We start from the raw sequence: 27,743 nt of genomic DNA on the forward strand, positions 1-27,743 counted from the left end.
GCTAAAAAACACTCAAGAGTGTTCAAATCAAATCAATATGACTTTTCCCACAGACCATTTAAAAAAGATTCTGTTCTCAGATGCAAATACAACACACTTTGTGTGCTGCAACAACAAATAGTAATCAAACAATGTCTACAGTCGGAATTCCTTGTGAGATGTGTTGTTGTATTTTTTCTTAAAAAAAAACAACAACACTGCATTTATTAGTTGTGCAATCATTAGTAGCTGATGCTTAGCATTATAAGGGATGCAAATAACGGATATTTTCTTTCTCAAGTAATGTACTGATTACTTTCACAATTACTAATTTCCTCTTCAATAAATGTCACACAAATGTGAAAAAATGTGTCTGTAAATACCCAGAGCCCATGGTGGTGTCTTGAAATGTCTTTTGTTGTCCATTTATAAGACACAAACCTAAAGAGATTCTGTTTACTATCAGACTAATGTTCATTTTTTTAGCATAGCTTTGCATTTTTAAAATTGTTGAATCCTTTTCTGTGAATTGAAGAATTAATTAATTGACTAATCATTCAGTATTAGTGATAATAACATGGCCAAATAAGACTATGTGGGATTAATGCTTGCAAGAAATGTTAATTAATATAATTAGTAATAAAATAATAAATGTTGTGTTTATTTTGAATTTGAGTAACAAGTGAAAATCAGATCAAATGAATACTGGGTAAGAGTCAGTCTTGATATATTATTTATATTTTGGAATTCCTATTTCTAGACCTTGAGTCCAATCCTGTTTAATAAATTGTTTGCATTAACACAAACAAAGATACATTAATTACTATAACTTTCGCTAGAATATTTGTAGGTTCATGGTGACCGCAATTTCTTTACCGATGTAATTCTCCATTCACCTCAACTCTGGAGGTGACAATTGACATTGAATAGATTTCATTTAGATGACTCTTTTATCTAAAGGGACTTACAATAAGTGCATTCAGCATGAGTACAAACTCAGAACAACAAGAATCAAGATAGTGCAATTTCTTCAAGAAAGCCAAACTACAAAGTGCTATAAGTACAAGTGCCATTTAAACATCTTAAAAACAAGACAGATATCTCCACAACTGAAAATAACACTTGAGAAAGTGCGTGTGAGTGTGCGTGTGCGTGTGTGTGAATCGGTCGGTCAGACAGATATAAATCTTGGCCCTGGATTATGGCTAATAAAAATGAGATAAATATAGCCGAGATCGGATGATCCATCCTCTTCACAGGAACAACTGCTGCACTGCCTCTTCGTCTGTGATTCCCCCTACGCACTACAGGTGGCAGTATTCATTTAAACCTGAGGTGGGCTACCACAAGAAGAAGATTGCACAGCGTGTACACAATTCGCGCATGCGCACACAGTTACTTGTTCTAAATGGAGGCTTTTTGAAACAGTGTTTGAAATGTCGTCTGGAAACTGCCGTGACATGCTAAATAAACCAAACATGCAGTGATATATTGCATTACATGTTTACCGGTTAGTCACGTTTGCAGAGAGCGGTCGCAATGGGTGAGTTGACAAGTCAGAAGTTACGCTACTGTTGCGTGTGGCAGCGAGATAGCAATAAGAGCGGCATTTTCATCTGCTAGCTAAATTGTTAAATGAAAAGATGAACTTTTTGCAAAGTTTGCATTCAGCGAGAGGTTGGTTACTCTTTCGATCTTTTTAGCTTACGGATGCTGTTTAATAGTCAGTTGAAAATAATACAGTCGAGTCTATTGACTGGCATACCAAATGTATGCTAAAATGAGCTTTAATCCGTGCCACTGTCCTCCAGACTGTCGCGTTGATGGTGCTGAGAAAGTGGAGAATGAGAGCTCCTCATCTCCAGCTGGACTACAGTCCCCTGCAATGGACCGCAACCCATCGCCACCGCCAGAAGCAGCCGATGGAAAGACGGACGGAGATGTGGACGCAATTGGAGACACTGTTTACAGCAAGCATTGGCTTTTCAGCACCCTGACTCGTCTCATTCATGTGGGTTGGCTTTTACTACTCGTCACATTTGGCGCATGGCATTTTCAGTGAGCACTGTTACAGTCACAGTCGCACTGGAGGTCAGGCAGTGACAACTGAATTGGATGTGTACTTTTCCTGATCTCTTTGATCAGCCAATTTAGAGACTACAAATTAAGTCTGTGGTAAAAATTGAAGGGAGCATCTTATCCCTCTGCTGCACAGTACCCAATGCACCTCCCATTTCTTAATGTTTTGAAAATGGTCATGTCTTCCAGATGGTCACCGAGCATTCAGAGGGTAACTCTGAAGGTCCGATGCAGCTCCCTGATGATGATGAGGAAGACCTATGCAGAGTCTGGGATATGGCAATGGATAAGGTAGAGTTCTTTATTTGCCACCCTGTATCGTCTGTATCTTTCTGTTAAGGTTGTTATCACTTTAATGTTGCAGTGGATATAGGTGGGGTCATTTGATTTACTTTACATACTACTTGGAGGCTTAAGCTATAATCATACATCATCAATTATTAGTTGATTTTATTTTGTATTAATGATCGAAATCTGCAAAGTAACTTACTTTGTCAAATTTATTTAGTGTGGTAAAAAGTACATTATTGACTGCCAAAATGTTGTGGAATAAAAGTATAAAATGGAAGTACTAGTAAGTACTAATACAATCTCCTTCATGATGGCTATATACAGACCGATGTTTCTGTTCACCCTCAATTGGTTGGACTAAAACGATAGAAACACCTCAGTACAACACAACACAATTTGAAAGCACCACAAACCACATCTTCCCAAATGACCCTTTCATTTAAACGAGACTTCTCTAAAACACGTTTAGTAATCACTAATGAATGTTTATTCACCAACTGTGTGTAGGATGTGGCCGCTTTTCTGCAGGAATTCAAAGCTACGGATATCCTTCTTGGGGTGATCGCCAAATCTCGTTGTCCACGTCTCACAGTGAGTAAAATTACTTTCCAGTTCATATACATTTTATCAAAATATACTCCCATGTTATGTATTTCATTTTGTATTATATATTTGTGGGCTTTGATAAATCCCCTGACCAGACATACATTGTTCTTTTGCCTCTCTAGGAAGTTTGTGTGGGAATCCTTGGAAACATTGCTTGCTTTCCTGACACCTGTCTGACTCTTAGCCAAAATGACGACTTGGGGTGTGTAAAAGTCATCATCTGTAATTATTGCAATAGATTTTGTTCTCTTTTTTATTTTAATGAATGCAACTCCCTGTGCGTCCACAGGGCTGTGCTGTTGCTTCTGCTTGGAGATACAGATCCTCCAACCCTTCTGGAAACAAGCAGGTTTGCATTTGCCAGTCTGCAGACATGTGAGAGAGAAAGACTGAGAGGGAAATCTTCATCTTTTGTGATGATGTTTTCAGATTGCTGCTGACCTGCGTCTCTCAGAAGGATGTCTGTTCCCTGTGGCTTCAGCGAATACGTCAGCAGACGTCTGTGCGCTCCAACCTCTTTTTCATCATGTGCAGTTCTACCAACAGTACCATGCTTTTACTCAAAACTTTTTAATAAGCTGATAACGTGTTACTTGTTTAGAAAAAGTAAATATCTGTTTGACATTCCAAGATGACTTACATTAAGTCAAAGTCCCTGTAAGCTGTTTATCTGAAAGGCTCCCTGTGGAGTTTCTGACCTCTAGTAGCGCTGGATGTAAACTGTTCTGGATTAAAAAGACTAATACTATTGAATTAGCTTTGAAAATGATTTTTGACGAGCAAAATGCATTCAGCACATTTGTTAGACCTCAAGACTACATTCAATGCATTTTTTATTGATGAACACTTCATGTAAACATACCTTTTGGTTTGTTTAAAACAAGAACACTCCACAGGGCACCTTTTATACGTTACTTTTGTCTGCTTTCTAAAATGGTTATAATAAGTAATACCCTGTCTGTTTTACAGCTGATCTACTTGAGAAGGTTGGAGAGCTGCTCGACAAACTGTTTGACCTTGATGAAGAGCTGATGAAGAGTTGGATCACAGCTCAACCAAGTGAGGAGGAGGAGGAGGAGGATGGCCAAAGTCGTCTGGATGTGGCCTCATGTCTTCTCGAGGCAGCCAAGCAGCTTAGGTAAATATATGGTACTTATGATGTTGATGATTTATTTAATTGATGCTCAGCTTTCAACAAACAGTATCAAATTGCTTTCACAGAGCAGAGAGTCCGAATGGCTTAGAGGTTTACCTTCATGCCCTCCAACTCCTCACCACCGTAGATGAGGGCATTCAGACTCTTGGTAAGAACGATCGACACTATGTGTTGAGTTCAGCTATTGGCACATTATTTCAGTTAAAGATGGTCACTATAGTTCTTAACTCGGTACATTTTAACAGAAGATGGAAGTAAACTCTTATCAGATAATGTGTTGTTCAATTGTGTCTTCCAGCTGCCCCTGATGGACCCGGCAAAGCAGTGTGGGACTTTGTCTGCGACGTTGTGTGTGAGGACCTCTGCCAGCCAACTGATCTCCCCGTTGTCCTGCAAGAGCAGAAGAGCATTTTGGTTCAAGCGTTTGCTGTGCTGCAGGCTCTTTATAGGTGCCAGGATCAATGGTGCAACAGAAGTGACCCAAGTAAGCGTTGTTACAGAATCACATCAGCCCCTTTTTGAATGCATGTCGACCAGTGCATGTTGATTTAGTGTTGCTTGTAGACAGGCCCTGCCCACAGAAATGGTCGGGCCCCTGAAAAAGTCCAGTGAATGGGACCTGCCCAAATCGGTTTCATTCATATCAACACATGAGCATGCTCTCCCCCTCCAACTAAACACTTAGCGGCTGGGCCCCAGAAAGCTTTCCCTCCTTATGGACTGCAGGAGATCTGCCATTTTAAATAGATGTAATTGTATGATATACAAGTAATTTTGTAAGCTCACACAGGATCATGACTTGAACAAAATATTGCATTATGTAGGGAAAAATCAAATAAAAATATAAAGATGATGTAAACTCTGTGTCTTTTGACTCCAGGTCTTCCCCTTATTGGAACCGTTTTGCGAGTGCTTCAACTCCACAGTGAGGACAAAGATGAGGGTTCCAACAAAGAAGGTGCAAAAGATGAACAGCTCCAGACTCTAGCAGAGATCACAGCTGAGTTTCTAGCGGACATCTGCATTCACATTCCCAAGGTAATTATACCAAAGTAACTATTTGCTAACTTTCCTGTTGGATTATATTTCTTTATTGAGATTCTTAAATGTGAACCAGAGGGAACCTTCTTCTTCTTAGGACACTGTGGCGGATTTGGTGAAGAACGGTTACCTGACAGAGAAGACGGCTCTCACAGCTGCGGGCAGTTTAGTTCCAAACTTCAGGACTTCAGTAAGTGCTTTCTTAAAAATTTAATCAGATATGTATCACATTAAAGTATGGAGCGACTACAATCATCCTGTCTGCTGTTTACTTTCATCGGTTATTGTAAAATCCTAACTTTTCCCTCAAAGTGAGACAAGTGTCAGGAAAACATAGATAAAACTTTTCAAAGAGTATAAAATAATGCATTATCAATTTATATTATTACTGTTGATGTGATTAGCCGGCTGCTATCGACCACCAGCTCCAGTGGAAAATAAACATTATGTTTCCACCCGCCCTTCTTCCTCTTTGCAGTTTCAGCACCTGCAGTCCATGCTGTCAGAGACTGATCCCCAAATGGCAGACATGTTGAGGAAACAGTTTCCTGTCTGAAGCACCCAGCATATCAGTGTTCAGCACTCATCCAGACTCTCATCACTGCTTTTTATAGCGGCCTCTATTTCCCCTCCAAAGATCCTGCTTGAGGTCGTATTTTTGGATTTCCATTGGAAAGTCTAAATGAGGATGTCACACCATCACGAGTGACGGAGAGAGTGAGAGAGACTGTTTATTCAAGCCACACTGAGCAACATTCAATTGTGTTTCTGTTTTAAAAGTGTTTTATTTTGTGAATGCTATTTTGTATTAAACAATTTACTGTCTTTTTTTAAAAAGCTCTCTCTTTCTTGTTTGTGATTAGCTGCTCTCACTAAAGCCCTCACTGACGAAAAGCATTTTTGGTATTTAAGTTATTATTTTTAAAGAAAGGCTAGATACCTTTTATGTAATTTCTGGAAAATGACATAATGTTGAATCAATTTAAATAAGTAGCACTGACAGAAATGAGTTTCGGTCCACAATAAAAATAAATAAAATAATTTGTTTTGGCTTTTCTTAAAATCTAACTAAGCCAAAAAAAAACTCTTGATCTTTACATAGGCCCATAAAAGGCCCCAGCAGGAAGTCCCATCTTCCATAATACCTTTATTCTACTGAGCATTAACTCTGATACAATCTCTTCCATTGCATCTATTTAGCCTTTAACTTCATCTTAAGCTGTTGTCCAATGACTCAAAATAATTATGCAGACTGTTCATATCTCACCAAAAATGTAAATTTGAATATAGTTAGTGTTTGATATTTCCATAGGTTTGATCCAGAATATCCTCACTAATGCACATTCCCATATACAATGTAGTCATCCTGGTGTATGATAATATCTACATAATGTTGTGTAAATGTACTAATCATTCTGTTGTGCCACTAAGATCATCAAAGTCTGCGTTTTGCACGAATGTAATGGTAATGGTCATTGGATGGACTGGGCGTCCATCCAATGACCATTACATGTAACTTCCCCCCCGCCCTTTATTTCAAAGACATTAAGCACTGATACAATTGAAGATTTTACTGCAAAATATACATTTCTATATAAGATGAAACTGCATTGACTGTGTAGTCACTGTTCCAAGCATATGAGTAATGGTACCAATGCTGATGACAACATCAAGTGTTTACCAGAGGGTGACAGTCACTCGGTAACGACAATAAAATTAGATGAAAGGCTCTAGCCTGGCAACAATGATCTCATTTGGTTTCCAAATGCACCATTTCGCCCACTCATGGAGAAGAGCAGGACAACCTGCATGCTCACGAAGGCTCTGTGAATATAGCAGCTTTTTAATTAAAGCTTGGATTGATATGTAGAACACTCTTTCTAATGGAAATCCCGAGCTGGTAAGAGCGCATGAGAGAGATCACCCCATGGGAAGAAAAAAAACGCCGTCTTTTTAATCTTCCTATCTTTGGACACGATCTGAACCTTCACTAGACTTGTGATGCACATAGGTGGCCAGTGCCTTGATCTGCGAGTCATGTCCTGTTTGTGCTGTAAATGGTTAGAATGATGTAGATGTAGTCATGCTTGGCCTTTCAAGATTGCTCGTGGCCAGTGACTTGCACTTTGTCGGATGCTCCGTCTTCAGGCCTCGCTGCCAGGGGTGTTATGTCACAGAGATCAGGTTGAAGCCCAGATGTTTCCTGCTGCCCTGCCAAACTTCATTGTCAGTCTGCCAGTCTTCGCTGCAGCTTGATATGATCTGACTCCATGCACATCTGACTTCTCGTGTGGTCGGTGCTCTATACACTTTAAAGGCGCTGAGGCATGTCAGGCCTGTCTGACGCTGATGCTGGATGTCAGTTATTTCTTTTTCTGTTTACCTCCACCCACACAACTCGCTCTTCTTTTAAATGACCTGACATTTTGCCATTATGTGAAATGCCTTCTATTTTTGTCTCACATTTGTGTGAAAATTCATATTTGGCACAAGTCCTTCTGTAACCTGGAAATAATATTACATACATTTCCACATGACATAACCATGAAGTGGATAAATGTACGTGCTTTTGAATATTCATCAAGGCATTGAGAGGTCACAAACAGGAAGAAGAAGAAAAAAAACTCTGAACTTTTGATTAAAAAGCTGTGAAAGTTATTGAACTTGACAGTCTGTCATTCAACATGAGCAGAGAGTCTTCTTCTGTCTTTACATGTTTTTGCTGAGATGCATCATGCTGTATCAGGACTGACCTTCAAATGAATGTAACATTTTGTCAAGGCTGGATCATCTGAATGAAGCCCTCTTGATTGTGTAAAATGGCCCTAACAGTGATGTCGTACCTGTTGCTGGGCGAGCAGGAGGGATAATGAAGGGATGAAGAATGCATGTGCAGTGTCACGTTCGCTTTGATTCCAAGGCCCGGCCTATTCACAACCACCTGGTCAAGACATGTTAATAAAGACGCGTGATGCTACTGGGTGCAATCAAAGCCCCTTCAGCTCATTTCCTGAGTTCTCCTGGCTTTCTATCTCCTGTCAACAGAATCACAATGAAACTTTCCCCTCCGTGATCCCCGAACATCAAAGACACTGACGTCTGCTCGCAAAAAGTGATGTGGGGACGTTGGTGTTTGCATTTGCCTTAACTTCCTGTTCTGCTTCTTCAACCACCTTATCTGTCAGGATGTTGTCATGATAAACTGGACAGCAAGGATGCAAAACAGTGTACACTCTGTGAATGGCAGAGCAACATTGTTCTCAGATTGTCACCCACACAAGCTCATGTATGCCGAGGTAGAAAGGTTGTATATCACAAAATATCATTGACTAAAAACTTGAATACTCTGCTTTAATTATTGATGAATGGATTTTATCATATTTTTAAGTGTCAATGTACATTTATGTTGGTCTGACATCTTTTATTATTTTTTATGTGAAGGCCTTAAACTGCTGCCTTCAGTGTGTAAGAGATGTTAAGCAAAATTCTTAAAATGTCAAGCATTTTATTATTGTTTGATAAAAACTCTATTAAAATGATACTGCATATTTTGCTTTTCATAAAGAACTGTAAAACAGATTTTATTATTTTCTTAAATGTAGATTTGAATTGCTTGTATTGAGGAAATGATGTGATAATATGAGCTAAATGCACTAGATTAATATACCTCTTGAATAATCCCCTAACCTAATTTAGAATTAAAACACATTCAGAAAGTTTTTCCAGTGACCTTTTTTAAATCTCTATAATAATAGGTTTCTTTTATAATTGTGGCAGGTGTTTATGGGTGCAGCTCTATCCTGTCCTGTCCTTGTGTGCCGTTGACGCCTGTCACCAAGTGGCATATGCTGTTTGTTTGTTCTGCAATGACAGAATTGAAGCTAATTAAAGAGACGTAGCGTTGCCACAGGAAGTGTACGTAAGCAGACCATTCACTACTCTGATTAGTTAGTTGATCAAACAAGGTTCAAGATCAGGTGAAAGACTGTAACTCTATTGATGAAGTGCTGTTAGAAGGACATTCAAATAACACCAGTTTGGAGTGGAAAGGGACACAATGTCCCACTCAAGTAGAACCACTGAAACTTTGCTTCAGTAGAAATACTAGATTAATTTGAGCATTAATGTTACAGTTACATGTTAACTGTTATGTCTGCATAGGTTTGATGAGGTTAGAATGCATACAATTTATATGTTTATAGTTTCATGTTATATTAGTTTTTTTGTATTAAAGTTTTCTTTTTTTTAATGGTAGCTATTCAATTTTGATGCACTTGTTCAGCTTCTTTTTTATTTAGTATTATACCAGACCTCTTTGGTGTGTTTTCTGTGCTGAGGTAATATGTGATTTTGGATGTGTAACTGTTACTGAAATAAAAGCAAAATTACAGAGTTGTATATATTTATATAGAATGACGGTATCAATTGTAAATGTAATTTATTACTTTAGCCCTTTATCTCTTAACGAATGGCGCTTCACACAGACAACACAAGTAGAACTATTATTGTAGCATTTATGTATCTCCCGAATGCCCATGAGATGTGGTGCAGTTTTAATACATCCTAATGCTCATGTTGGGCCATTTCTTAGTGCCACGGGTGAGATTAGCCAGAGAGATCTCTTGCAGCTTGATGCTCAGACACTGTGAGTAAATCCCTCTGATTGAAGTGAACATAACTGGGACAGACTGGCAGACATGGTGACGCTCTCGAACATGTCTGACACGCAGCATCTAGAAAAACCTACAGAGCGATCGGAATTAAGAGCTTGTGCAATGTTTTGAAAATAAAAAAGATATCGTGCTAGGAATTAATAATTGTAACTTGTTCCTGTTCCTCCTGTTTGGTTGCCTGGTCAGCCTGGTAACCAGTCAACAGCCTTTCTGTTTTCCATAAAAAGTAGGTTATGTTTCAGTAATGGCGTGTGTGAATGTATTGAGCACTGCAATAGATCATGTAGAGTCTCATCAGCAGGAGTGTACTGAGTTCAGCTATAACCAAAGAAAAATTACCATAAAGTTGACAGTACATGCGCGTGTATTTTGATAAATATACAAATAAAAGTGTTTTAAAAGAACATGTGCCTTACCTTGAATATTTTTGTAAAGTATGTTTTGCACAATTTATAGAATAAAATGTGCAACTATATCTCTGCGATAGTATAGATAGACTAGTGGTGTTTAGAATATTGTATCAAATGTGTATTATTGGCTAAGTGCAAGTCTTATAACATCCTTAAAGGTAATTATTCGGAGACCGGAGGTCAGGCCAGGAGAGCGAACCACAATGGGCCATTTCATTCATGCGGCACACTCCTGTCAAGGTACTCGGTGGCTTAAAGCATCTCAAATGACCCTCTGAAAAGCGGAGCAGGCACGTAATGAGCCATATCACATTATCAATAAGAGTCAGTAGTTTAAACATGCCTTTATATAATAAAAAGATAATATTATAGTGAGTGTGCTGCAGATAATATCAGTTAGCAGATCAAATGCATGATTTGTAAACCTGTGTGCCTCTGACCCCAACATTAAATGAAATAGATCCGATCCAGGAGCTGTCAAGACACAAGGAGATCAAAGACATGGCCAGAGCATGAGCAGCATAAAAGAGCTGTCTGTGAAAATGGATTTATAAATTGATTTGGATGTGCTTTCTGTTGCTGTGTAGAAGCTTAATGAAAGGAACCATTCATTAGTGAATCATGAACAATACCATGGCCATACCATTCAGTAGGCTTTGTCCTTTCCCTTGCCTTTTCTTTCTTCTTGGTAAATAAGCAAGCAACAATTCTAGGATAAACATGTATTAGTCATAACATACACATGTGTATAAGGCCCACGACGCTCTTTGTATTTGCTTTAGGCAGCAGCAGCCTTTACTGCATGTGAGATTCACTGAAGTATTCTGGTGTGAATAGACGACTGCAGAACTACAAAGACTGTTTGTCTGAATTAAAGAAGGTTTAATTATTTTCAGGACCACAGCTGGGACAATAAATAAAGACGTTACACTACACTGTTTCACTGCTATTGTAGTTTTTGTTAGATTACTAATGCTGTCACAGAAAGAGCAGACCTCCTGAGATTAGTTAGATTTGTCATCATTTTTGTCATCTTAATAGTCAATAATTCAACTGTTTTAAAGTATGCATTGTTCATTTATTGTGTTTTGTAGTTCAGGTAGTATATATTGTGTTTGCACATTGAAGCAAATGTTTGCCTTCTGTAGGTGGAGGTGATAAAGAGCTGAAGCTAACAGTCAGGTAAACATGTTCACTCATGCTCTGTTAATGTTAAAGGGGTTACCTTACTGAGCAATGCATACTGGTACTGTAGTTACTGTAAGACAGATGTTTCTGTTGATATGAATGATGCCAGCCAGGTGTGTTTAAATGCCCTTGACCAGTGTTTCCCAAACTTGTTTTTTTAACGATCCACTATGAAAAATCACAAACCAGCACAACCAAATTCACAATATAGGCCTTTTCTTTAAATCGTGAGAAGAGGATCATGAATGTTCATGACCATTTTTACTGCCAATTCCGCATCACTTTATATTATCTTGAATTGATAAACCAGCCATTTCAAAGAAATATATACGTTTTTAAAATCACAACTTTGTTTTGAATGTGAATGTATTATTGGAAAAACACATGTCAAATACTTTATAATTGCATTCACCCAGAGTAAACAGACTCTTTTCATTGCCTCTCGTCAGTTAAATAAACAGAATGTATGCTATAGCCTTTCATATTAGATTCAGATTCAGAATCAGCTTTATTGGCCATGCATACATGAAATTTGATTCTGGTTTCATGTAGCTCTTCGTACTTATATACAATATACAATAAACAGACAACAGAGACAACAGAGACAAAAAGACAATTAAAGACAACAGTAGTCAAAATAGTGCAAGTAGGAGGAGTCTGGTTAATTGTTCATCAGAGTGACGGCCAGTGGAAAGAAACTGTTCCTGTGTCTGTTTCAATGTTAGGTTATGTACGTTGTGTATGTTATGTACATGTTGAATTAAAGATTAAGAAATAAAATCTCCTGCGACCCACCTGTGGGTCCGGAGCCAGTGTTTGGGCATGACTGGACTATACCGACCACCGAAACCGACTTGATACCACCATATTAAGTTTACAGCACTTCACTATTCTGAAACATGGCTGCATAATGAAGGCGCGGCCTTGCTCCATGCAGCTCAAACACAACATCTGTGAGCAGATCTGGATTAAGTTTCAGAGAGGAGGAAGTTCCCTTCACTGCCTCCGTTGTTGTGTAAGGCATCTGTCTATGTCACAAGTGACCCAGGCCAGGACCACCTGAGACAAACAGCATGTGTGTCAGCCACATGTATCACTGCACTACTGTGGAGCTAAAGGTGTACTGCCTGACAGACAAAGATATCTTACTTGTGAGGTGACTGAAGCTTAGCGAGAACAGTGGTGTTATCTGTTTAAAGTAATGAGGCCTCTTTAAGTTCAGTGCTCCCTCATCTGGATTCTGCTTGCAGAGAGCTCCGAAGCTTACTCCACTGATTGTCTTGATCTTATTAAAAGGCTCATGGTGTTAAAGGCAGTGAAGCATGCAGATTATGTGTGTTATGTGCACGAGAACCCAGAGGTGCTTACAGTGCAGAGGATTTTGAAAGGGGTGCATGTTTGGATCACTAATGAGGGCAGGTGGGCTACGCTTGAATCCTCTTAAACCGTGACCTCTTCTTAGCCTCAAGGTGTCAACAAACATGGAGAATGAACTGCTTATTTCAACATGAGGAGCGAATGTGTTCAATGTCACTTTGATGGCACATTTATCCATATTTGGTCTTAATTGTTAAATGCTTGCCAGTGAGTCTAGCATAACAACATATAAGAAATGTTTTCATGATGACTGCAAACACATTGAAGTATCCAATAAAAAGCTGTTCAATCTGGTATTTTATTCTTTCAGTAAAACCAAGAATGATGATTCATCTCATTGAAGCCGTTTCAGGCATTTACTTGAAATAAAAGATAGTCATTTTCCCCAATGACGTGGGCCGTGCCTCTCTTTTTCGATTTGCTGCTCTGAGTGAGATTATTGCCCCCTCCTCTTTCTCTCCGTAGTTAAATAGCAAAGCGCGCTGCTTCTCGGGGTAGACAGCCCACTTTATTAATTAGATAATTCACCTAGAAGAACTATATAAAAAGGCAAATAATAGCAGCTCTTTAACATGTACTCAAACAAAAACGAAGGACCACGTCGAGGAAGATCTTTTGACTCCATGAACATTGGCTTTGAAGAAAAACTGTTGAACAATGAGGTAAGACAAGCGTCTTTGTTGTTAATTTTGTTGTGGTGTAATTTGCGCCATGGGGTATAGTTAAAGAGCGGTAACTCCGAAGTTCATAACTTGTCATATGAGACTCGTTATTACTACATCATACACTGATGTGCACAGTAAAAGGGCGAAGAGAGATAAACCGATCAACCTGCATATGAGTGTCTCCATTGCGCACACGGAAAAAGACTGACAGGAGACATTTTGTTGAAAGTAGTCATTTATAAAAAATAAATTGCACTAAAAGTACATTCGACTACATACATTTATTCTATTTTGCAATACTCTTTAGATGCTCGCCTCTCAATTTGAATGTTGCAAAAATAATGAAAAAAAGTGACTAACAGCAAAAAATACACCAGACAATGATGCTATTGAAGTCGAAGACGAATTATTCTCTAAACTGTGAACAACTATCTGCAGGCAATCCGATTGTGTCTGTGACCTTCACCTGAAAACGTATATATATCTTAAAAAGGGCTCTTTCTGAATGTCAGGATCGACTTTTCTGATAAACAGTAATGCTGCACGAACTTATTGAGAGAATAAAATAAGTTGTTTCTCATAATGAGAAAAATAAGAATGTGTTCAATGGAGCAGCTGTAAATGACAATTTAGAATAACTTGTGTTTGTATATTAGAAACATTCAAAGCTGTGTCTAAGTTATAAATCTGACATCAAGGAAGGGGAAACAACTATTTGACGATGAGCTCGTGTGCGTAAAACCATCGCACTTTGCAGCCTAGAACCTGCGCGCTGCAGTGATTAAACGCTGCCTAGTGTGTCTGGTAAGATCCCAATGCAGGGAGCTGATAGGCTTCCCCGCTGTCTAAATGAGATTGCAGTAAGGCGATTCTTTGAGACAAGAGACGTGTTCATCTTCGTTAAACCGAGACGCAAAGACTTGACCCCGGGAAGCGTCCTGATCCAGTCTCCATACACAAATGCTTTCAGGGATACTACCGACTAGGGTCCACCGAAAAGTGGTCTGCCGCGCTGTCTACACACTGCTCGAACAGCGGAATATGGTAGGCAGCAATTTAATGAATTTAACAGATGTATTCCCACAATCGGTTGAATCCATACAACTGTGATATAATATTTCGAAAGTGAATTTGTAGTTACACGATTGAAATTAAATATAGTGTCTGAATCCGATGTATCCTTCGACTAAAGTCAACTAGAAAACTTTGCATCCAGTCAAAACAGATAAGCTGTTCTGTGCTGCTCGCACGTTACAGTCCTGCTTCTCAAATCTCATGCAGGATTAGGACTTTTCCGTGTGTGCCGCGCGCACAGCCATGCGCCAACGTGAGAGCGCTGTTCAAGGTGCTGAATCACATGAGGGGCTGGCCCTGCGGACACTAATCTCAGCCATCTCTTTACGTAACTAATGCATTACTGTTAATCTATGGAAGCCCATTTCTGCAGTAAAAGGGAAAAACATATGACATAAAATGTCATAATTATGAGATAGAAAGTCAAAATTATTAAATAAAAAGTCATAATTATGAGATAGAAAGTGCGCCTTTGCTTCATGGTGCTGGCTTCTATCTCATCATTTCGACTTTCTTATTTCATAATTATCACTTTCTATTGCATTATTTCGACTTTCTATCTCATAATTATTACTTTTTATCTCGTTTTTTTTAAATTTTACTGCAGAAATGGGCTTCCATAGATACCCGTTTCATCAGTATGAATGTAAAGAAACAACCCATGTTTCTTTTTCAGGGTGACAGAAATATTCTGCAGCAGTTCTCTGTGACTCTGACCCTACTTACTTGTTGAGGGCGTTGCATCAGTTCAGTATAAGATGTTATTTTGGATGGCTACAGATGCTCTTAAGTGATTAGAGTAGTGTGTTCACGTCATTACCTCCCCTGAGTTATGTTCAGTCACGTTGTGTGCTATTGACTCAAGTTAACCAAACTAGGTGCATTGTTCTTAAATTGCAATGTTGATGGGTTACTGAAACTAAGCAGCACATACTATGCAAATTAAGTGCTGTTTTCACACTACTGTTAATGCTGGTGCCACATTCATACTAGGAGTTCTCTGTTTGCAATTAGTTCTTTACTTTACTTAAAGTGGAATTTCCTTTAATTGTAGATTGAATATCTCCTCAAATGACGATCAGAGGAGAGCCACTATAGTTTGTTGAATGAGGATGACTTCTTGCAGTTATACAAATGAAAAGCGGCATGTCGTTACTTTTTTCAGATAAACAAATCAACCTTCACAAAAATTGAAGAAAACACTGAAAAGAAGAATACATCAGAGAAAGGGAGAGCAACAATTATCTTTTCTCTCAAGAATGAAGTGGGAGGACTAGTTAAGGCGCTTAAACTCTTCCAGGTATGGACACAGCTTTTATAATCCTGGTTCTTGATCAATGTATTCATTTGGAATATATAGTATCTACAGTATACAACATGTGCAAACCATATTTATGTCATACATATAATATAATATCATATAATATAATATACATAATATACAATCTATATATGTATATATATACATATATATATATATATATAAAAAAAATATATATACTGTATGTCTACAAGTAACTTGTTAACTTAAAAAGGATTCTCCATGTTTCAGGAAAACCATGTCAACCTTGTACACATAGAGTCCAGAAAATCCAAACGACGCAACTCTGAGTTTGAAATTTTTGTGGACTGCGACAGCAACCACGAACAACTGAACGAAATAATCCAGCTGCTTAGAAAGCATGTGAACGTGGTGGATATGGAGCCTCCAGATAACTCCTGTCTAGACGAGGAAGGTAAATGAGATCCTGCAGATATTAGAATTATATTATATTTGACCGTATTATCAGCAAACAACTCATCTCTTCTTCTCTCTCCCCAGATATGTATGATGTACCTTGGTTCCCAAAGAAGATTTCAGACTTGGACAAGTGTGCTAACCGTGTCCTGATGTATGGCTCTGAGTTGGATGCTGATCATCCGGTATGTAGGCACAATTGAGAAAACTTGATAACTGAAAAAATCCAAACTCATTAAATTAACAGATTTTCTTCTATCTTCCTCTCCATCAGGGTTTCAAGGACAATGTCTATCGCAAAAGACGAAAGTACTTCGCTGATCTCGCCATGGCCTACAAACAGTGAGGGCTTGCTGTGTATTTCTCTGGTTCTTTTCAAAATCTGGTGCTGTTTTTAGTTGATATTCATAGAATTATTCTCTCTTGTTGCAGTGGGGATCCCATTCCCCGTATTGAGTTCACGGAGGAAGAAGTGAAGACTTGGGGAGTTGTGTACAGGGAGCTCAACAAGTTGTACCCCACCCATGCCTGCCGGGAATACTTGAAGAACCTGCCACTGCTGTCCAAATACTGTGAATTTCGGGAGGACAACATTCCTCAGCTGGAAGATGTGTCACGCTTCCTCAGGGGTAGGTTTTACATTTTTGTTCCAAATACAACATTGGAAATGTATTTTTTTTTAAATATTTTCAGCTTAGTAAATATCGTCACTCACTCGTCTGCCTTTCAAATGTCTTATCAGAACGCACTGGATTCACCATCAGGCCTGTGGCTGGTTATCTGTCTCCTCGTGACTTCCTCGCTGGTTTGGCCTTCCGGGTTTTCCATTGTACCCAGTATGTGCGGCACAGCTCCGACCCCTTATATACCCCCGAGCCGTGAGTAATATGCGGTGCTATATTTAGAAAAGGGATGTCAATATTCATATAAATCTATGGGTACTAATGTTTGGTTATGTTTCATTATCAAGGGACACATGCCATGAGTTGCTAGGTCACGTCCCGCTGCTAGCAGAGCCCAGCTTCGCCCAGTTTTCTCAGGAGATTGGTCTTGCTTCACTCGGGGCCTCAGATGAATCAGTTCAGAAACTTGCCACAGTGAGTGACATGGATCCAATACACTTCAATTTAATATTTTAAACTTTTGAATCTAGAATTATTTTTCATAATTGTTCGCGTTTTATCGACTCTTTTGTTACAGTGCTATTTCTTTACGGTGGAGTTTGGCCTATGCAAGCAAGAAGGGCAGCTGAGAGCATATGGAGCAGGACTGCTGTCATCTATCAGTGAGCTGAAGGTAAAACATTTGGACCGTACTGTGGACATGTTAACAGTCTTCCTCCTGATACTTTCCAATTGTATTAATTATAAATGTACCAATAATATGGAATGGTGCCAGCTGTATATTACTTACCAGCCAAATCCATTAAATAATGATATTAAACAAATGGAAAGGTAATTCGACAGGTTTGGCTATATTTGAACATTTGAATCCTAAAGTGTCCCTTATCATTTTGTCATTGTAGATACTTGATAACAGACTACATGTTCTCTTTCATTTGAAACAGCTAAATACAGACTGATTTCCATGTAATCAAATGCCACTAATGTATGCTAGTGTTTACATGCAATGGTTGCAGCATCAGTACTATGTTTCTCTATTACAGCATGCACTATCTGGCAATGCAAGGATAATGCCCTTTGACCCCAAAGTTACATCCAAACAAGAATGCATCATCACAACATTTCAGGATGTCTACTTTGTGTCAGACAGCTTTGAGGAGGCCAAAGTCAAGATGAGGTGAGCTCAGACATTTAACATGATATATTCATAACAATATGAGTAGATGAAAATGATCTCAATACACAGAATGTAATAATAATATTGTGTTTCTTTCAGGGAGTTTGCCAAGACCATCAAGCGTCCCTTCACAGTCCGATACAACCCTTACACCCAGAGTGTGGATGTGCTAAAAGACACTCCCAGCATCAACAGTGTGGTGGAGGAGCTTCGGCACGAGCTTGACATTGTCGGTGACGCCCTCATCCGGCTGAACAAGCAGCTGGGTATCTGACTGCCCGCATTCCAGTTGAAGTTATCCACCTACAGTCCGTCAACGCTCACTGTGTCACCCCCAAGCACCGCTGTAGAGATACTGCTTGTGTATCGCCCTTCGTCAGTACAATGAATGTGCTCTTCTTTTGTTGAAACGCTATATTTTCCCCACAACAAGGTGTATTGCTTATACAATTTACAGAGGCGTATTTTATGTTTAGCCACTGATATCAGTAGGTCCCACAAACCCAAGGAGCTGCTGAACCCGAGACACTGTTTTGCTTCAGTTGTCTTTGGCTCAGTCGGCTTCTGAATTCCAAACAGTCAACGCGCTTTCATGGTACTTTATTACCTTTTTAAAAAATCCCCAACTGTTACAAACACATGTGGTTTCCCCATCCTATTGTTAACTCTGCTGTTGTATATTATCATGTGGATTGTTTTGTATTTGATTTCATCCTTCACATTTAATCTTCCTCACTTCAGTGATATGTATAAAATGTACCTTGTTTGTATTCTTTAAGTGTATGTATCATGTTCCTTTTTGTGTGCTGTTGAGAGAAATTGTGAAAGTGAAAATTGGTGTTATAAGAATGTTTTCTTGACCGACTTGGCCCATTTACCCTCACCTATTATATTTTAAAGTGATGATTTTGAATACCTCCTCTTGGAAGTGAAAATAATTGTAGTGCTCCTGAAATCAAAACATTATTTTTCTACTGTAAAGAAATATATACATTATGAGTAGGCTATGTATTAAAACAAAAACAAACCAAACAAAAACGTTTTGTGTCAAACAGTTTGTTACCGGTAGACTTAGTCACTTATTAATGTACTTATGGTGGTGGTTTGGTTATGGATATTATGCTGCCGGTGTTCATGGAGAAGCAGGATGACAGCAAGGACCCTGAAAGTGATGACAATTTAGTTATGTTCAGGCTGGAGTTTGTGTATCTAAGAATAATTATCCCTTTGAACCAAGGGCAATGTAAAAATCCATTATGAAACAGAAAGACACCGACTGAAATTGTTGGTGTTGGTGTCTTGGACACTAAATTAGTGACTGCTTCTATATGTTTATACATATACACACCATGCCAAATAGAAAATATTCATGTCAAATCGAGGGTCTTCTCCCACCACCAGAATGTTATCACTTAAGTACTTCTCAGAAATAATTTCTGTCCATCTAAAAGGAGAAACCTGATCCAATTAACACGTGTTACTAATACAACTGTATTTAATTTGACACCCAGTTGATAGTGTATAGAGGTTACTGTTGCACCTTGTTGAAATTAACGCAATCGAAATAACATTACAAGTGCTCTACAGTGAGAGAGGTGTTAATTCAACATTATGTTCATCTAGGGTGCTGTTTGTGCATTTTGTCAAAACTATATTCTTCAATTTCGACACCAATACAGCCTGCTGCAATACAGCATGCTTCACGACAGTGTCGCAAATCATGATGCAACGTTACTCATGGAAACGAGCCCGCGGACGGAGTTTTGTTTACACTCTTGGGTAAGTTCTTTATACTCCACCTTTAAGTGTTAAAGTTGTGTACATCGGACCGTGTAGTTATCTGAAACATTCACCACCAGCAGAGTGGCACACGTTACCGTCGCATTTCAGCTGACGTAAGCCTAAACAGTTAGCAAACTGGTTCGCGCCAGCTAGCAAGTACAACGACGACAAACCCCTAACGATTAACTGGTCGTAATAACGTGATCGATGTCGTGTCCGTCAGGGGGCCAACAGCTACGGGCAGCTGGGACAGGGCCACGTGGAGGATCTGTCAGAGCCCCGTCTGTCTGACGCCGCTGCCCTAAAAGACGGGGCTTTACGGGCTCTCAGCGGCGGCGGCGGCCACACCGCGGCGGTCACCGGTAGGTACCACCTTGCACGAGGGGGGGGGGACAAACAGTCCGAGGGGATTGGCAGACGGTGCAAAACAACAAACATGACGCCAACAGTGTTGTGATAGAATGCAATCTATTTAATTTAAAACGATGACGTGATTTGTTCCGTCCTGCTCAACGTTCTGCCTGAATACACGTGAATGCAACACAACAGAGATCGCGCGGCGCCCCCTTCCGGGCCAAATAGGTCATTGTTGGCTTTGCCTGTATTTAGTGAAGAGACTGAGTGGTGGATTGTAATTATGTTTATTTGTATTTGCCAATTCTACATGGGATTATAAAACACCACAGTATGGCAAGCATAAAAAATATACTGCAAGACACGTATAATCTACAGTCAAAAGAAAAACACCATAACATAAATGTCTACTTAGTTTTAGATTGCACATTTCACACAACATTTCAAACAGTAGAAGAAAGAAGGAAATTGCTGATTGAAATTGTATCAAATTGTTTTCCTAATCTTAAAGGGAGTGTCTTATATTCTCATCACATTTAGGTGCAATGCTAAGTGAAAACAAATACATGATCCAATCCTTTGCCTGTTTAAATTACTTTATGGTTTGGACTCAGTGTTGTTTCTCGCCTAATCAATGATTTTCCTCATCCACCAAGCTCCATGGAACTGTCTCATCTTAATGTTTTATACATGAATGACCAACTCAGTTGTATGGTTCCCAAATGTTTGTGTTGTATTTTGTGTTGGACAGAAAATGGAGAGGTGTTTGTGTGCGGACAGAATCACAGAGGCCAGCTGGGACTTGGCCACAATGCAGACGTTTCAACTCTTCAACTCTGCCGCAGTCTGAATCATAGGGTCACACAAGTAGCCTGTGGTTGGGATTTTACTCTTCTTCTCAACGGTGGGAACACTTTTACACCAGGAGTTTGTGCTCTATTTTAAACATGAACTAGAAGGATACATTCCATGAGCTATGATGAAGCATTTACTCCTACACAGGGATAATGGAAAGGATAGAATGACATTTAATGTATACTTCAGGGACAATCTGGTTGTCACAGCAGTTATTAATGAGAAAGGACAGAAATATTTTTAAGAATATAAAATAGTGTCCCAGTTCCACCATTTAAGGTAATATAACCCACATGTAAAAAAAATAAAAATAAAGGGATAAATTGCCAGCGCATTGTGTGTTTAAAAAAAAAACTCTCCTGGAACTGACAACTGACTCTGTAGTCATACAGTTGTATGACTTGAATATGTTGTAATGCATGTATTTTTTCTTTTTATGTCACATTGACAGATTGTGGTCGAGTACTAGCATGTGGCTCCAACGCTTATGGACAACTAGGTGTTGGACAAAACATCACACACTCTGCAGATCTACTGGCCATTGAGGTGAGCACATGAGCAACCAATCTAATGCTTCTAATTTATCAATCTAATCAATCCAGTTCCTTCTGAAGCAGATGTCACTGTGCTGCTTGTTCTCAGAGTCTGGAGGAGCCGGTGGTGAGTGTAGCAGCAGGACTCAGACATTCACTGGCTGTTACTGGTAAGTTTGCAATAAAAACTTCATTAGTGGGTTTTCATTTAGCAGTCATCTCACAAATCCTTCTTTTCTCCTCTGCCCTCAGGCTCAGGCTGTGTATATCAGTGGGGTAGTGGTCTTTTCAATCACGCTAAGAGAGCTCTTAGTCCACGTCCTGTCCCATCACACCTCAGCTCTCCAGTGCCCTCTCTGGTACCAGGTGAGTGAAACAAAAAAAGTTACAGAAAAGGACATTTTTAGGCATTCTGGGATTTGCAATAACACTGGTGATCAATGAATGTGTCCTTATACTTGTGCATATGTTGCAGGTCTGGATCAGAAGACCTCACACAAAGTAACTGCAGGCTCAGCGCACTGTGTGTGCCTTACAGGTATGTCACCTGCGTATATGACTTATCTTTATGCTGTGTCCAAGTCACATTTGGTTCATTTGGCATAATTATGAGCCTCTGACTGAGAAACAAACATTCATATCAGCCTGGAAATTACAAGGACATGTTGGAATGTAGGTTCCAAACTTATCAAGGTAGAATATTATGAACATAGGCAACAGATAAGACAGCAGATCCACTTAATTTAGCAGCCCACGGTAAAAAACAAAACATGCTTGATTAGATGTTGGCATTGCAGAAAGATGTCGGCTGCCAAGACTTGAACCTTCTTTCTATCAAACTGTCGTGTAATTAGTTGACCAGCAATGCCCAATTACTGCTCTGCCTTTTCTGTTGCTGCCCTTGCTGAATGAGGAATAATGTTGATCCTGTTTTGTCTGCAGGAGACGGTGATTTGTTTTTGTGGGGAAGCAACAAGCGCGGCCAGCTGACCGCTACAGAGCCCTTCCTGTCCTCTCCGACTCGTGTGAAGCGCTCACTGCTGGGTCATGAGAAAGTGATCAATGTGTGGAGCGGCTGGACACACATTGTTGCTCAAACAGGTGAATTATAATAATGAATATTATGTCTGTGATGCTCATCAGTTTGAACAGGATTTAAAGGACAGTTGTCATATCTGAACACGGTCATCATTAATTTCAGAGAGTGGGAGAGTCTACACATGGGGTAGAGGAGATTATGGACAGCTGGGCCGACAAGCATCAACCAGTCAGAACTCAAAGTGGCCATCGACTGATCCTTCAGCAGATGGTGGAAACCAGGAAGCTTGCCTCCCCGCGGAGGTTGAAGTGCTCCGTGGAGCGACACAGGTAAGAGTGTGACACCTGCAGACTGAAAAACCAAGGAGCCATATGACAAATGTTTATACATGCAGTGCGTTTAGATGTTGTGTTATCAATGTGAATCATATACTGTATTGTTTCTTAGTGTTGTGGCTCTCGCCCTTGTGTTTTAGCAGAAATTGTCAATGTCACACCAGCAGGGGGCTGCAGACAACCATAAAGAAAACAGGTAGCAGAGTTTTTTGTGTGTGTGAGGTGAGACACAGTATGACTGAATGAGAGCCAAGCTCACTAAGAGTAGCTTCTGATTGGCATCACTACATCTATCATGTGCAGTGCACACATACTGTCGGAGGACACCACTTACATTCAGTGAAGGCAAAGATCTCTTCTCCCATAAGGGCAATTATGTCAGAGCATTGTGGTTGCAGCAGTTAACCTGAAGCCTAAATGGCAGCTGTATTGTAGGTGATCGTTGCCAATAAAGTGGATGTCTGGGACGGACAAGGGCAAGCTCTGGATCATTCTTCCACTGAGCACATTATCATTGTAGCAGCGCTGGCATGTGTCGAGGCGTAGTCACCTTGTACAGCTAAAGGCAAGATGGATTAGCTGCTGAGATTATAAATCACTCAGCCCACCTTCCCATGTTAGTCCTCCTAACACTGTCATGAGTCAATATTTATTAAACTGTCACTTTTTTTACGAGGCCTATGAACGTTACTGGACTAACAAACCTGTCAGTGGTTCAGGGATCAATGCGTCTGTTTCTACTTATGGCCTGCCTCAGTTGTATACTTTATCAAAAACATTGCACGGTTCAAACGGTATTAGCAAGGATATATATTATATATATTTTACTCTTGTTGAGTTTTGTAGATTTCAGGATCAGAATTTTAAAATTGTCCCCTCAAAGACTGAGGGGGGGGGGGAAAGCCATTAATTTGTAAAAGCTCTTAGTCATCAAAAGCAGGCACATGCAGCTGTCTTGAGACATTAACTCTTCTGGTGTGACACAATCTTTGTTTGGTGCACTCATGTTGTATGCGGTTTAGAATAAAAGTTGGATGACTACATCTTGACACATTTTATTTCAGAGAAGACTTGGTTACAAAATATCTCAGTTTCCTTGTTGGCATACAAATTGTGGATATTACAGTCTTGAAATTCTGTCTGCTTTCATCACACATTTTAAACATATTTCAAATCTTTTTCTCGACAGATTGCATGCGGATCCGAACATAACCTTGCCATTGTAGGTGAGTGTATTCTCTCAAAAATATGTTTTCTTCTCATTGTCTTTTTGAATGGTGTTTTCAAAAACTGATGTATTTACCTGTAGGAGAACCTGTAATGTTGCTGGAAAATAGACAAGCACAAGCCTCTCACATAACACACAGCTGCGTTGGAAAGATTCATCAAGGTAGAGCATTTTTTGAGAAATTAAGCAGACATGTATTTAAACATAGAATATTGGTTTCATTGAGTGCAGGTGCCTGAAACAAGAGGCTCCACTTTTGCCCCTGACATGACTCTGGTTCTCACGAAAGAAAAGAAATGAGAATACACATTGAATCAAAGAACAAGCAAGGGAAGCGTATAATACATTACAGTTTAACATGAGTGTGAAATATGAATCATTCTGGTAATGCTGCAGAGGATTTCTGAGGTCAGCTCATTGCTCTATGGCCTTTGCATCAGGAAGTAATTACAGCATGGATAGATGGGTTTTTTTGACAGGCAATTACCCGAACAGGCCTGCAAAAGAGCTGAATTTACCACACACACATTTACAAGCATGTTTCTCCAGTTTCATTGTGTTAGGCGAGCCGTCTCCCTTTGTCCACATAAGAAGAACATAGACATTGCAGCTGCACACATAGCTTAAATCGTACTAAACAAACAGAGAAATATTTGCGTGTTTGTGGTTCCTGATCGGCTTTACAAAGAGATTAAATTGGCTTTTGTTCTTTCCAGGATCACCAAAAGTCACCGGCTTTCACATAGTCGCTGTGTAGCACCTAAAACATTTTTGGAAGTAAAATCTTTTACATGAATTTTTTAACACTGACCCACTTTCTTTCTCTTTTTTTTTTTACATCGGCACAAATATAAGTACTGCAGATGAAAACTGAAACACACACACAGGGTTCCATAAGAGAGGAAACGCTGGACATTCGCTTGTAATGCTCTGACCAATCTCAACGGTAAACAGGAAATGCCACTATTATCAGGAAATTGTGAAGGCTGAGTGTTCGTCATAATGTCAGTTTTCACACAGCACGGCTCTACGCTTCCACAAGTTTGGCGATGCGATGACAAAGCAGAACCAGGAACTAGAGAGCTCATGTGAACCTCCTGCATCTTTCTTGCTGTGCCATGCTCTCCTCTTTTCCTCCTCCTGTCTGGAGCGCCATGGCAGAAGCAGTGAAATAGCAAAACAGGATTGGAAGCAGAGACCTGAGTGCTGCTATTTCTGGTGCTGAAGTAGGTCAGGTGGAAAGGAACGGAGAGCATTGCATGCTGCTCATGATATCTGTTGCTTGCTCAGCCCTCTGACCATTTGCACCTGAGGTTGCTCCTCATGTATGAAACTCATCAGCACGGTCAGGCGTGGGAGACGCTGTGGTCACAGCTCATCCAATCTGAGAAAAGATTTTTGTTAACATTTTGAACTTAACAGGAACAATCGGGACAAACACCTGAGATCAGATCCTGTTTGATCCTGTTAGTGTCGTATGATCAGTCGTCACCGTGGTATTGTTAATCAGGTGTGAGATTTTTAAGCCGTCGAATGCTGAATGTGAAACCTGGGTATCAGGATTTGTTTTCAAGGAAATGGCTTTTGGCTCAATGTCTCCATGTCTATCCTTTTGTTGTGCTGAATATTTTCCATGGCACTTTGTTGCCATGGAAACACTGATGTGCTGTACTCCAGTCAGTGAGTCCATGAACTAAAGCACAGCACCAAAATAAGGTTTTTCCTTCAGTGAACCATGTCAATACATTAAGCTTCCAAATAAATGAGAACCAGGATGTTTACTTTGATTAATCACAATCAAAGATGGAGACACATGCAGTCCAGTTATGTTAACACGTAACATGTATTATCTTAAAGATGGTGCAACACTTGTGTGACGTATAAGCCATATCTGGCAGAATGTCACACTAAATTGCTGGCACGATATATCGGGTCTACAAACTGACAAAAGCATATGTGTCGCTTGGCGAATCCAAATCTTCAATGCCACTGATTTTCAAGGGACGAGCTGAAAGCACAGACAGACAAAGAAACCCCTCGACGAAACAAATGACGAGATGGCATGAAAGACACACAACTGCAGGACTGGGAATGCTTGAAGACGTGTTACCCTTGAGAAAGCAAGCTTGCTTCTGTTGCCATGGCAATGGAGCCTATTAGGTAACTGTGTTGCCATGGCACGTGTGTCCTCGGTGATGCAGACCTGGCCACACCCACTAACAAGCTCACCAGCTGTGAAAAGCAGGGAGGCTTTAGTGCTGGCTCAGTGTCAGTGTTGGGGACAGAGAGAACGAGAGAGAGAGAGTGTGGTGTGTGTGTGTGTGTGTGTGTGTGTGTGTGTGTGCGTGTGTGTGTGTGAGTGACGCATGCCTTGTGTTTTCTTTTTTTCTTTCTACAGGCTACTAATTTTAGCGTACATGGTCGAGTGCTGCAGCCCCGTCCCTCTCTCTTGTCAACCCCCCCCCTGACACCTCTCGTTTTTCAGACGGGTGCCTCCTCTCCTGGGGCTGGAACGAACACGGGATGTGTGGAGACGGTTCACAGCGCGATGTCTTTCAGCCACAGCTCGTTTCTGGTCTCAGCCCTCTTGTCATTGGCTGCGGAGCTGGACACTCTATGGCAACGTGCGCTGCGACGACTGACTACAGACAAAACTCTGCAACGACTCCGCCTCATTAACCTCGGAGCAGGAGCATTTGTTTCATCATGAGTCAATCAGACACAAGAAAAAACAAACGACTTTGTGAATTAACAGACTTCTGACTGATTAAGTTCCTTATTGGTGCTTTGCAAAGCCCACATATGATTATTCTAAGTGCCTTACACTCCAACTACACCTTCTAATAGGCTACTTGAGCTAATTGAAAAGATCGGGCTTCAAACTGCAGTTGTCATAAATACTGTTACACACAGACTGAGTTATGTTACATGTGGACAGAGGCCATAATGTCTCTGACCAGCCCGTCACTGTGACGGACGTGATCGGGGCCGATGGCTTTGCAGGACTCGGCCACGCCTTATGGCTCCTGGTCCACCTGCCATGCTCGTCTTCCAGAAGGAAGCCGTTGTGGATCATGTGAGGAACGGGCGAGACTGGTGCAACAAGCTCCATCTTCCCATGTCAGCAGTTTTATTGCTGTGATCTTGAGTGTCAGAAAGCAGTCAATCTATGCACTTCATAGTGAAAATCTCTCGGCCATCTCATGATTTACCACTTACATAATCCGTACAGGGAATTTTACTTCTTGATGTTCTGTGTCATATTCTTTGATGATCGGTTTGTCTCGTTTGCACCACTGTCATACTGTATACTACTTTACCAACATACATATTTATAAGCTGTGGGCGACCGCAGTGCAGCAACCAGGGATCAAGCAGCAGGTCTGAAGCCAGTGCTGTGATCAAGGGCAATGGCAGGACTCAGAATGGCTCATTGATGCAATTCTTATTTATGCAAATTATAGATGTATAAAAAAAAAGAAGACATCTGCGTTAATGATAGTGAATGTGCTTATACCTGGATTAGTTTGAAAAAATAAA

At 40.1% G+C, this 27,743-nt stretch overlaps 3 protein-coding genes across 3 annotated transcripts; all 3 read left to right on the plus strand.

Moving 5' to 3' along the window:
* Positions 1 to 1,864: 1,864 nt before the first annotated feature.
* saal1 (serum amyloid A-like 1) lies at positions 1,865 to 5,898 on the plus strand (the record flags this gene model as incomplete). The annotated part of the gene is made up of 12 exons (XM_079223069.1): positions 1,865 to 1,990; positions 2,248 to 2,349; positions 2,857 to 2,940; positions 3,078 to 3,157; positions 3,245 to 3,304; positions 3,385 to 3,500; positions 3,925 to 4,093; positions 4,177 to 4,259; positions 4,410 to 4,595; positions 4,992 to 5,149; positions 5,250 to 5,342; positions 5,631 to 5,898. 12 exons carry the CDS (start codon positions 1,865 to 1,867, stop codon positions 5,706 to 5,708), a joined length of 1,335 nt encoding a protein of 444 aa, XP_079079195.1. The 3' UTR covers positions 5,709 to 5,898.
* A 7,474-nt stretch (positions 5,899 to 13,372) lies between these two features.
* tph1a (tryptophan hydroxylase 1 (tryptophan 5-monooxygenase) a) lies at positions 13,373 to 18,351 on the plus strand (the record flags this gene model as incomplete). Its single annotated transcript, XM_079223867.1, has 11 exons — positions 13,373 to 13,462; positions 15,705 to 15,839; positions 16,092 to 16,275; positions 16,362 to 16,462; positions 16,552 to 16,619; positions 16,710 to 16,906; positions 17,020 to 17,155; positions 17,248 to 17,374; positions 17,478 to 17,573; positions 17,944 to 18,077; positions 18,177 to 18,351. 11 exons carry the CDS (start codon positions 13,373 to 13,375, stop codon positions 18,349 to 18,351), a joined length of 1,443 nt encoding a protein of 480 aa, XP_079079993.1.
* A 1,421-nt stretch (positions 18,352 to 19,772) lies between these two features.
* sergef (secretion regulating guanine nucleotide exchange factor) lies at positions 19,773 to 27,743 on the plus strand (the record flags this gene model as incomplete). The annotated part of the gene is made up of 11 exons (XM_079224226.1): positions 19,773 to 19,856; positions 20,083 to 20,221; positions 20,965 to 21,117; positions 21,520 to 21,614; positions 21,711 to 21,771; positions 21,854 to 21,967; positions 22,077 to 22,139; positions 22,544 to 22,702; positions 22,803 to 22,969; positions 24,165 to 24,201; positions 26,689 to 27,743. The coding sequence occupies 11 exons, from the start codon at positions 19,773 to 19,775 to the stop codon at positions 26,880 to 26,882; spliced, it is 1,266 nt and encodes a 421-aa protein (XP_079080352.1). The 3' UTR covers positions 26,883 to 27,743.

Source organism: Taurulus bubalis, assembly GCF_910589615.1.
Source record: "Taurulus bubalis genome assembly, chromosome: 9".
Classification (NCBI taxonomy): domain Eukaryota; kingdom Metazoa; phylum Chordata; class Actinopteri; order Perciformes; family Cottidae; genus Taurulus; species Taurulus bubalis.